The sequence below is a fragment of the Ixodes scapularis genome, unplaced genomic scaffold (genome assembly GCF_016920785.2).
Source record: "Ixodes scapularis isolate PalLabHiFi unplaced genomic scaffold, ASM1692078v2 PGA_scaffold1__304_contigs__length_218370807, whole genome shotgun sequence".
Taxonomy (NCBI): Eukaryota; Metazoa; Arthropoda; class Arachnida; order Ixodida; family Ixodidae; genus Ixodes; species Ixodes scapularis.
The window spans coordinates 48681177-48693446 of NW_024609846.1; the positions used below are offsets into that span (position 1 = coordinate 48681177).

General features: G+C 49.8%; 1 protein-coding gene across 1 annotated transcript; it reads left to right on the forward strand.

Moving 5' to 3' along the window:
* Positions 1-2238: 2238 nt before the first annotated feature.
* LOC115309059 lies at positions 2239-4232 on the forward strand. Its single transcript, XM_042290723.1, has one exon. The coding sequence runs from the start codon at positions 2509-2511 to the stop codon at positions 4216-4218; it is 1710 nt and encodes a 569-aa protein (XP_042146657.1). The 5' UTR covers positions 2239-2508; the 3' UTR covers positions 4219-4232.
* Positions 4233-12270: the final 8038 nt, after the last annotated feature.

The following is a 12270-nucleotide window of genomic DNA, read 5'->3' on the forward strand; positions in this document are numbered from 1 at the left end:
GTTGGGCGGGACTGAGCCCTGTAGGGCCTGGCGTGTTGCGGTAGTTAAGCAGCGCCAGATAAGCATCTGCACTCTTCTTCACAAAGCTCTTGATTGTCTTCACCATTCGTTCAATTTCCCCATTGGCTTGGGGGTACCTCGGACTTGTTGTGATATGTTGAAACCCGTAATGCTGGGCGAAGTTCTTGAACTCTGTCGCGGAAAATTGCGGACCATTGTCCGTAACTAGGACCTCCGGTATCCCATGTCGGGCGAATATACTCTTCATTCGCTCTATAACAGCCTTTGCTGAAGTGGAGGACTGAAGAATGGCGACTTCAGGATACCTGGAACGGTAATCAACCAGCAGGAGATAGTTCACACCATCGAGCTGGAACAGGTCAGCGGCGACTTTCTGCCAGGGCAATTCTGGCGTTTGAGACGACAACATCGGTTCTCGAGCTTGATTCTTGTACATCGCACATTCTGCACACTTGTCTACGATGTCTACTATGGCCCTGCTGATTCCCGGCCACCAAACGGACTCCCTTGCCCGTGCTCGACATCGTACAATCCCTTGATGTCCCTCATGGATCCGCGTTAGCATCTCTGCTCGAAGACACTTGGGAATGATAAGCCGGGGTCCTTTCAACAGTAGGCCTTGGCACACCGTTATGTCGCCTTGCTCACTACAGGCATCAATGCTTGTGATTTGATGACTCAACAAAATTCTTAAATAAAAATAGTTGATCTCGATTTGCATCTCCCCTTAATAGCAAAAGACGAACGGCCTCATTTACTGCAAATGTGGTGAAAAACAGAAGTGTAATACAACGTGCCGTACAACCGGCAGACGCACCTGGGCCACTACACATACCTTCCCAAGACATCATCTCACCTCGTTCCTTTTGAACCGTAAATCTTTATTCGGTTCTAGAGCTTTTATAATGCTGAATAAAAGCGTAAACTCTGCTCAATTCAATGCTCGTTTCGTTTCCTGCTTGTTCCAAAAATTGGTCTTCAGTCTCGTCGTCTTCTTGTACTAAATTTAGGTGATTGAAATTTCCATTCATGACCTCGCATGCTATGAACCACTCCTCGGCTTGTTGCGATAGCTTGCAATTCAGCCGGTTTTCCTGTTCAATTAAAATTTCAATTTCAAATTCTTCCATCAGGTTGATGATGGCAGTCAAAACTGCGTCTTTGAGTGCCACGGCTCGCTCCAATGCCCTCTCTCTCGAACCAAACTCCCTCTCCGTCTCGGACGCCTCGGGGATGTCGTCGTCGATGTAGATCTGCATAAAAAGATATATATATACTTTTTTTAATAACACCGACAACAGCTACGACACAACAAACGGTAACTAGGGAGCCGCTAGGCCTAGCATGTCCTGACTTGCACCGTTACGTAGAGCTCGATTTTAGCTTTCGACCACTCTCGCCAACCTAGGCTTAAAACAAAATAATTATGCCAAGTTTATCTACTTTTCATATAGGCAGTCTGGCAACCCGTGCACTTTGGCGCCAAATTCAAACGTTTGACAAATTGCATCTCGCTTCTTATTGGTCGCAGCGAAACCAGACGTGAATTGCGGGATAGTACTCGCGGAGACCTTTCGTTTGATACCTCACACGCCGGGGTAGGGCCACACCCGAAATTTTGCAAAACTGCCAAAATTTGGACCGGGCCGATACTGGTCGACATTGGTATCGTTGGAAAGGGCTCAAAGAGACAAATCGAACGGTACCCAACACGACTGCGTAGGGCCACATTTAGGCGCCCAAAATTGGGTCCAAAGAGTTGGCCCGGGCCAAATCCAAAAACAAACTATACCACCGAGCAGCATTCTTCGAGCTCTCTTCAATGATACCACACTCGGGCCAATTGGACAAAGTCAAATTTTTGGCCCCCCGGGCCACCGGATTTTCGGCGGTTCCTTCCATCTGCCTATCTCCTGCAGCAGGGGAGCCTCTTGTTGTGGTCCTTGTCGTCGGTGTAGTCGTCCCAAGTACCGTGCGGTTTTATATACCCGAGCTGGTTCCAAAGACAAAGTTAGTCAAGGTTAAATTAGCATACCAAACTTTACCAATGTCGTGCATTTCCTGGTAAAGCTGCTTAAAAAGCAGACAGAATTAATCAATGTGTGGTATTTCCTGGAGAAGCTGCTTAAAAGGCAGAAAAATTAATCAATGTCAAGTAAATTCCAAGAAAAGGTGGTTAAAAGCTTCCGCCTAGCAACAGACGACCTTCGGAAAAACCCTGGAGGTCACATGATCAGTGAGTATATAAGAAGCCCTACTATAGGAGCGAAATCAGTCTGCAGGGCTCGGGTGGACCTAGAAGCAGACCGATATCAGGTAAGCCAGCCATCTTACTATGCCCTGTTTGAATTTTTCTCCTTTCTGTGCCTAGATGTACTACACTAGGCAAGCTTTGAATCTTGTACGGGCGCAGACATAAGGCGGGGAATTCAAACTTTCCTTTTGCCACTTGCAGAAATTTAAACGCCGTTTCTTGTTTAGGACGCAATGGAGCGAGATTCGCCCAAGCCAGAACGTCAAAAGGTGGATCATCATGACCAGGTACCGCTACACATTCTGCTAGAATATATGTTTGATGGTCCACATGTCTATAGGGACAGCATGGACGAACTCGTCGAGAAGGTGACTCAGGACTTGCCACTCAGTATGTCCAACCATTGGATTTCTCTGCGTACCTTGCTAGAGCGCTGGACCAAATACCAGGAGACGATATATCCCAATCAGGAGCAGCACGAACGGGAATGGATGAAGATTACCAATCCCCTCCGGTTCCAGCCAGATGGGCAGAGGAGTTACGACGGGTTCCGAAGAGACGAAGAATTGTGCACGATGTTATTCCCGTTGGAAGTCTTGGAGAAGCTGAGAGCCTGTATCAAACGCTCTCGCGAAGCTTTGAGGACTCCCGGTCAGGATTCGCATTCACAGCCGTCTCTTTTCACCTCGACGGATGCCGAAAACCCCCACGTGCACGTGGTCCACGACTGCGCATGGTCAAACGGATCGTGCCGATGCGTTGCCTTCTATGGGATCCACCGTCGACCAAATCGCGCTTCGATTTGGACTAGTAATGCCACCGGGTGGGACTACTGGCGTCTCGACGTGTATCTTGCTACAAACCCCCGTCGGCTCAAGCACTTTGCGGTGGCAGGAGCCGATTGGCGCGAATACCTTGGAGCTGCGCCTGTGGAACACGGAGGACATACTGGATGTGGAAGCTCACGAACAGTGGAAACATTACTTGGAGGATTTCCGAGTACAAGTGCCTGTGAAGACTGCTCCAGAAGTACAGGAGGCGATCAAGACGCTGTGTCGCTACGCCCAGGAACGAGTACTGCAGGTCAAACCAGAAGACGTCAAAACGCACATACAGAAGAATCGCTGTACCGAGTCATCATCCAAAATCCGGTTTCGCCGCTAAACAGTATAATTCGAACGCCGGTATGGCTAGACAGTCCAGACTTGCGCTTTATACGACTAGACGATAAACGCTTGCAACGCGCGATTCAGGTACTTAACGAGCAGCTGTGCAACTGGACTACCCTAGATTACATTCAGCTCTATTCCACAACTAACCCACTTTTTGACGCGCCTCACGGCAACATTAGTGCTTATTACATGGACGTGAGCGCATCGTACGACGCCATGGTACGTTTGCTCGAGTATCAACTCGGAGAGGAGGTGCAGGAGTTTGTACACGACTTGTACAATTTACTAGAACGTCGCGTGCCCAAGAAAAACTGTATGGAAGTGGTGTCACCCCCTAGTGCAGGTAAAAACTTTTTCTTTGATGCCGTCGTCAGCTTTTACATTAACCGCGGCACCATTCACAACTTTAATCGCTATTCAAACTTTCCGCTCCAGGACGCGGTAGGTAAGCGAGTGCTGATTTGGAACGAGCCAAACTGCGAATCGGCTGCATACGAAACGATCAAGAAAATTTTTGGTGGTGATGTGGACAATGTAGCGGTCAAGTACTCGCCGGACATGATTGTGACGCGGACCCCAGTGATTGTGCTCAGCAACAACGAGACCTTCCCACGTGACGAAGCCTTCAACCACAGAATGTTTCGCTACAAGTGGCGCTCTTGTCCAGCCCTCAAGCAGTACGACAAGAAGATTCATCCCCTCGCACTCATCTCCCTCTTTGACAACTACCTGGACGACCAAGAATACAAACTGCAAAGAAACTTGAAATAAATGCTTGAACCTTTTTTCACGGTCTTGATATTGACCTTCGACAACTGCTACGACAATGTGGCAGCTTGGGTTGGGTTAGGTTAGGTTAGGTTAGGTTAGGTTATTCATGGTCATTTTTTTTTCAATGTCTTCATCATGTAGCCTTACGATGAACTCGCAGAACAGGGCCGGTCGTGGTTTTTCGTCAGTCACCATGAGAACAGTTGGCAGATTTTTTGAGGCAACATCAATAAATCGCTGCCCTGGAAAGATCTGGAATAAAATTATTTTCACATCTTCAGTTCACTTGAAAATATTTGTAAACTGCTCTTTCAAATACGGAAAACACGAAAAAAATCATGATCGACAATATCTTGATGCATGAAAATGACCTCTTGCAGTAAGGCCAGTGCCTTGACAAAGTTCTTCGATGCCTGGAACAAGCAGAGATTAAGCTGAACAACCAGAAGTGTACATTTAGGTTCTCCTTGGACAAGTTCCTTCGGGTCGCCATCGTTGGCAAGAATGTCTCACCAAATCCTGACAAGCTTCGAGCCATTCGGAAGCTACCTCCTCCAACCGACGTAGCAGGTGTTTGCCGTCTTCTGGGGATGGTGAACCATGTGGGGCACTTTCTGATGCACCTTTCGGACGTTGTTACTCCCATGCATTCCCTCCTGAACAAGGGCAGCGTCTGTATCTGGGGAAAAGCGAAGAGTATGTAAGCATTTGCATGCCTCAAGACCATACTTCGCTTTGAGACCTGCATATAGTCAAATACTATCCAGACCACCCCACAATGGTGTCTGGAGATGCCAGTTGATTTGGCCTCTTACAAGACCAGCCATCTGGCACATTGCTACGCTGTAGCCTTTGCTTCTAGATCCCTCCCTTTGACAAGCACGCTATAGCCAGACCGGAAAGGAGGTTCTCGTCATGACTTCTGGTGGACTATTATTCATGGTCCCCCGAAGTCGTCATGCTGAGCTCCACGACAGCCTCGGCAGTCATTGCATTGGTCAAGAGCCGTTTCTCTCGCCACAGCATACCAACGTCGTTTGGACAGACAACAGGTCTCAATTTGCCTCGCAGGACTTTGCCGACTTTGCTCGTTCTTACGGGTTCGAGCACCAGATGAGTAGCCCGTTCTACCCGCAGAGCAACGACGAGATAGAGCGCAAAGTGTACACAGTAGAAGACCTTCTGAACAAGGCCGAAGACCCTGACGCTCCTGACCTACCGTGACACTCTTGGGGTCACTGGCATGTCTCTTGCCATCTTGCTCAAAGGATGATGACTGAAGACACGACTTCCTGTGCCGCCACCTTGTTTTGGTTCAGTGCAGCCGAGCCACAAAAAGTTTCGGGACGAAAACTCGAACAAAGCCCAGTAGGCAGAGAACTTTGACTGCCGCCACAATGCCTGTCCCCTGACTATTCTGAAGCCTGGTGACCATCTGGGTGACGGATGCCCCCTGTCCGGAGCACATCGTAAGACGACAGTCGTACGTGGGGGAAACACCAAGAGGAATGCTGCAGAGAAATTTCCGGCATCTAGTGTCTTCCTCTCCACCCTCTGCAGCAAGACAGCTTGCCTCGCCAGAGCAAGGTCACCAACTAGAAAGAACCAGCCAGCGGACTTGCCAAATGCTGGGTGGTCCTCGCCTACTCCGGGGTCGATGCAGACGAGTGTAAAAAAACTTGTTTGGGCCGTGTGGTCAAGCTTCCGCGACGGCTGAACTTGAAAGTGTTTGTTTTTCATCTTGTATAGTAATCATCTCAGAGTTGACATATGAGCACGCGGGACTGAACAAAATGGGCCCCAGATGGCTCACACTTCAATTGCACGTGTCGCTCACGAGAATGGCACCTGTGAGAAGCCTTCGCACCAGGCTCATGGTCCTTGCCCCATTGTGTTTGGACACTCCAGAATGTGCACTTTTTCGGGTAACAGATCTGTCTTGGGAGGCTCATTGACAGTTTGGTTAATGGTGTCACGCACACCGCTCTGGCATTCGAAGCTGTGATTTGTCCTGCACGAAACTTAACCACACCGCACTTGCAGCCTGCGTCTTCGTCTATTTTTCAATTAATGCAGACACCTGCAACAACAACATGCCATTTTCAGAGTGTATCACACCTTTATTCTTGTCAACATAGGACCTCAAATTGTGGGCAGATTTATATAAATAAATGAAATATATAGCATGTTAGAAGTATTGCTTGTAGACATCACATCTGGGCCGCTTAACTCGTAAAACAAAACATTCTTTGCTTTCTGACGTAGCGGGGGGAGTGACCAAAAGAATGCCCCAAAGTTTCCTCCTCCCTGCTTGCGCTTGACTTCGCAACTTTTGACGAAAAACCCCCGCGATCCCTAGGCAGTGCACTAGAGCACAAGACAGCGCAGGGAGGCGAGCTTTCACGCCGCTCGCTGTGTGCTGTCTTTGGGTTCTGTAGCGACGTCGGGCTGAAATTGGATCCCTTCATGCCTCGCTCAGACCAGAAGCGAGAGCAGACGACGGGAGTTTGTCTGCTACGATGAGGCATTCGCATAGCGGAACCGAAAGAAAAAGTAGATATTCTGCTCGAGACCGCGTCCTGCGGGCCACAAACTCAAACGCTAGCTTGAATTGTAAGCATCTGATGTTTCACGAGGGGAAGACTCAACGACCCGTGCTTTATTTTCAAAATTTGAGTCACTATGTTGCTGTACAGACGCTGAGACCTACCGGTGTGTAATGAAAGACTCAGGACAAACACAGAGGCCGCGAGATCTCACATTATCCATGTGCGGGTGAAAAGTGGAACATTTGTCGACAAAGCTTTCACAGCAGAAACCTGTGACGAATTCACTCGGCGTCCGGGAAAGCTAAACATGGACACGTTGCCCGAAGCTTGAGCAAAGTCATATCTGTACCGCAGCTATCTTGCCCCTTTGTTTTTTGTTTGAGAAAGCTTTCGTTCTCTACGCCCTCACCAGGGAAACAAAAAGTCTTACGAAACGTATTGCTAGATATTCCAACGAACTAGATTTAAGCCGTATCCTTTCAGTGGTTCACTTATAATACCATGCTCAAAACGAAGCAAGCTCTTGCCCAAACAGTGCCATCAGTTGTCTCAAGTGTGTGCTGTTTTGTAGTCAGCTAGTTTCGGAAACTTGCGCCGAGTGTAGATATCTCTGACAGCCGAGTTGCTTAATTGGAGGTCATCGCAAATGTAAGTTCCACGTTGCAGCAACCAACGTGTAGAGATAAACGCTGGCAGCGACTGCACTCTTGCCTTCCCACCCATCACGTCGAACAAAAAGGCGCTAGTTTCGGTTTGAGGTCGGTACTTTTCTACAACATCTATGGCGACAGCATCAGTCTGCACTCAGTGCATTCGGCAAGTTCGTTGGGGCCGGTTCTCCGTGCAGCACTCCGCGGGTGCAATGCATTAGAACTCTCACAGTGCAAGTCTGGATTGCGGATCAAGAGCCCGTCGCTGGCATCATCGGCGCCCATCGCTTGACAACAGGCAATACACGCGCAAGTCTAAGGGAGAAACACGCAAAAGTAGGAAGCTTGTACACGGTGCTCGAGGGCGAGTATTTTATGATGTGCTGCGATCGTTATATCTGATGCTTGGAGATCAAATAGACATTCGTCAAGCGTTCGAACATTGATTTAAAAGAGAAAAAAAATCGTCCGGAACACCATTGACTTTACCAACGTCGCTTGCTTCGGTTGCTAAATAAATGACACGTTCAGCGACTGAATGGCACGCTCCGAGTTTCAGTTTGTCACGGAAACCCTCACAGCAGTTCAGAAAAAAAGCTTTCACCAAAAGTACTATTTACAAGCAGTTAAAACGACGCGAATCTCCCCAGTAAAGGCCTTCCAACTTATCGTTTGCTGAGCTCTGATCACTCCGAGATCACGTATGACTCCACAATAACTCTTGGTAACCCTTGTCTCATTAAACGCATCACAATTAACGCCCAACAAAGTCGCCCTCAACCACACAACACTTAATTTTAAAAAATTGGCATTCTAACGCGTTTAATATTCTTGCCCACAATATTAACTGTTATTTGCGGAAAACACGATAGGAGTTTGATCGTCGAGAGCAACCTACTCACGTAATTAAATTTCGTTTTCCCGTTTCTCCTATAGCATGCATTAGCTTGTGTCAAGCGATGACTGCCGGTGGTGCCGCTCGACCCCAGCAATACAGGCCTCTATCCGCGATGCAGCCTACTGAGAGATCAGTGGTGCCAGTGCTATTAGACATGAATCATTTATTTGCATCGGTATGCCCACACCTGCCGGATGTCAGGACAAGGCGCAAAACAATACATCTGGCCAATATTGGAGCCGGTTTTTGGCCGAAATTGCCTCGACACTGGCAAGTAGTGACGTGCTGTTTCGGCGACTCGTTTGTGTAATTTATTTGTTCAGTCATTTTGTTGGGTCCCGGTCCACTGTGTACACCCCAAAAAAGAAGTGTACTGTGGTAATTACATCTTTACGAGAAGGAGTATTGTAGTTTTACATTTTTATAAAAAGGTGTTGTGCATTATCACACGTTTTAAGAAACGTGTTTAAAAAATCACACATTTTTAAGGGTGTGAGGTTTACATTTTTTTATAAGGTCTATCGCTACACTTATTAGGGTGTTAGTTATGGGACACCGCATTTACATGTATGAAGGTGTGAAAATGTTTAATGTGTATAAACCTCTAACTGAAAAAAATCTCCTTCATGTGTTTGCATCGCGTGCCGAACTGATGAAACAATCTGTTGATGACACGTCGTTCGATGAACTGATTTGACCGCCAATGAGTGACGACTGCCAGTAGAATTTCGGGGAAATAATTCTGCCGGCTGCCAGGGGACTCGACCCTACCCAAGAATTACCCCGGTTCTTGTTTGTTTTCCGACATTCTGAATTATATACCAGCTCAGTAGTACCTCTTCGGATATTACAGAAAAAAAACAATAGCGGTCGCAAAAACTCTGACGGCCTGGCTCACAGTCATATGGAAGACTGACATGTTGTTTTCAGTCGCCAGACTCTCCACCATACCTTGAAAGCTACCGGCTTCAAAGAACCGGAGCGCGCAGAGAACTTGTTGTTCCACGGTCATGGTAGACTCGATTGTCCGCCGCCTCAAAGTCTGAGTGAAGCTCGTCGCAGAGTCAACGCACAACGGCTTTCGATAGCCGGTACTGTCGCCGAAAGTCGTCGTCAGGGAGTTAAAAGGCGTCCCGGTGGTCTCGGTAGCGACGCCGATGGTGGTGGAAGGTTAAGCTCGACCGCAGCGTACGGCATTACCATATTGACAAAGTTTAACTTCGCCTCGATCTGAAGCAAAGATTCAAGCTCAAACCACGGCTCTCGCAAAGTTCGGAAACATCACTTTGACGTCAGCGACAACTTCGACAAACGAGGTTTCTAATCACTTTTCTTTTTTACACAAGCTTTGGAGGGATTTGGAGCGTCAACAGGTTGTCTAGGGACAATCTGCAATGCATTAATTTTAGCTTGGTGTAGGGATGTAGGGACAAACGAGCGCTACGTCATCGGCGAAGCCGTTCAATCAGCGGGCTCCTTGCGCCCCTCACGTGCTGCGCGCGTGCCCCTATGAACTTTGCTACATTCTGCCGCTCTCAAAGAAATGAGCGTTCTAATGATTGACACCTCAATCGGTGCCACGTCAGCGTCGCCAGAGTCTAATTAGCGCGTTCCGCAAACTTCGGGCACAAAGTTGTGCTTGACGAGTTTAGCGACCCTGGGGCCTTGATTGCATGATGGGACCAAGGAGCCAGGACATCGCTGTCTGCTTTGATTGACCAGCTCTGCACCGCTTACCAATTGCAGCTGGTGGCGATGTCCTGGTGCTATTTGGTCCCGCTGTGTACATTAAGGTCCCTGAAGTCAAAATATGTTGCTACACTTGTTTTGAAACAATTGGTGCAATTAAAGCAATCTTGAAGTACATCTGGCTTGTTGATAAGCTGACTTGCAGTGAAGTCAGTGTTCTTGTACCTCATCCCATATGGACAGGCTGGTGTCCTGGAGGAAGCTGCTCAGGATGGTCTGAGAAAACTTTGTGGCCACGGGAATATAGTTGTCAGCGTAGGTCTCCACCAAGAAGTGCAAGGCGTGATCCCCCTTCGTGGCATGTTACAACAAAGGACTTAAATTCATCACGCGATGTGGTTGCCGCTGTTGCTGCTTTAGCCTGTTGTGGTGGCCCTGTTCCTCAACCAAGGCGGCGCATCTTAGTCCTGGACGAGGTGGAATCGATCTTGCCCACTGGCTGGCCCTCCAGCATCTGCAGCTGCTGTGGCAGCCATGCATTGTTGTTGTTTGTGCACGTCAGTTACTCCCTCCTCTTGATCACTGCCTCAAAGTAGAAGAGAATGACTTCGATTTGGAAGCAGGACTCCCCAAGGCCCCTCATGCATGTACAGTGTGCCTGGAGCACTTTCCGATCTTGCTTGAAGAGCCATGAGTGAAGGAGCCTTTCCCTAAATGATATTGAGTGTCAAATCAGCAAAGGAGAGAATTATTACTCATCAGCACAATTACTTTACAAAGTTGAGCCATACAGAAGAATAACAAGAGGCAGAAGAGTGCTTGTTTAGAACGGCAGTGCTGATGGCCCCCTGAATAGACTACTTCCATAAAGCCCTGCATGCAACACGGCGCGCGTTGCACTCTGGGAACTAGTTGGCCAGGGAGGAGGTGGCATGGTTTCGGTTTCGATCGACACGTCGACAAGAGATTGTTTTCTGGTCCCGGGAGCGTCATTTGTGGTCTCTAAGCTAACCTAAATTGCCAGATTTCGAAGCTTTAGCACAAGCCTGAGACGTATTGTCACGATCTTTCTGGAACGTGGACGAAGGGGGCCGAAGCACCCGCCGAGAAGAGACGACACGCAGCCTGGTTGAGGGTGGACGATGACTGACCGGAGCGGCGTACGCTCAACGGCGTTTATTGGGTGAGGTGAACAATGTTGCCCGCCGAGCCAGGCGGCCGCAGACGGGCAGACTGGAGGGGGGCGCCACTAACTTGTTACACTCCTCCCCCCCAGTTTGTTTTTCCTAAAACAAAAAAACTAAATACACAACGCACACGGCCGACACCAACTCGGCGTCTGGTCGTGCAAAGTCCGGTCGATGATGAAGATCACCCAGGCGAGTAGCGGTCAGGTGGCCTCCTCTGCCGTGCACTCCGCCTGGGCACTGGTGTCGACGGGCCAGGTGTGGCAACGCCGGGCGCTGCCTGTCCAGGTCGCGCTCCACCCAGTGGAGCCGCAGGGACTGGATTTGGGTGTGGCACCGGTCCAACTGGTGCCACAGGACTGGCGACGCTGGTCGCCTCCGTGCTGGTGGGTGGCGCTCCACTGGCCACGACTGGTGCTGTTGTTGGGCCCCCTGCAGGCTGGTCCTCAGAAGCGACGGCCGAGGGTGGAAGCCAGGTCCCGAGGCGAGGCCTGACATGGTCGGCGTGCCGGTGCCAGGTGGTCCCGTCGGGCATGCGGACGAGCAGCGATGAGGCACTCGCTGGTGAAACCACACGCCCGGCAGACCAGGGTGGGCCAGGACGGAAGTTCCTGGCGTACACCGACGCTCCTGGCTCCGACAAAGGCCCGGGACGGCACCCTCGGTCAGCAGCCAGCTTCTGCTTCAGCTGCTTCAGGAGCGCCGTGGACCGGAGGTCTGGATGCAAGACGTCCAGGGGGGTCTTGACCATCCGGCCCAGCAGAAGCTCGCAGGGGGCACGGCCAGTGACCTCATGCGGTGTGGTCCGGTACTGAAACAGTACCCGGGCCACCTGGGTCCGGAAATCCCCGGGCTGGCTCCTCTTGAGCTTGTCCTTGATGGTCTGGACCACTCGCTCGGCCGCACCATTGGAAGCGGGGTGGTACGGCGGAACCAGCATCCGGCGGATTCCATTCCTCTGCAGCCAGTCCAGGTACTCGGCGCTAGCGAAAGCGGGACCATTGTCGGACACAATGATGTCCGGCAATCCCTGCGCCGCGAAGACTTGCCGCAGCGCCGCAATGGTCGCGCTTGCCGAG

Coding starts and splice junctions, on each gene's coding strand:
- LOC115309059 (XM_042290723.1), top strand. CDS start 2,509: ATGGAGCGAGATTCGCCCAAGCCAGAACGTCAAAAGGTGGATCATCAT.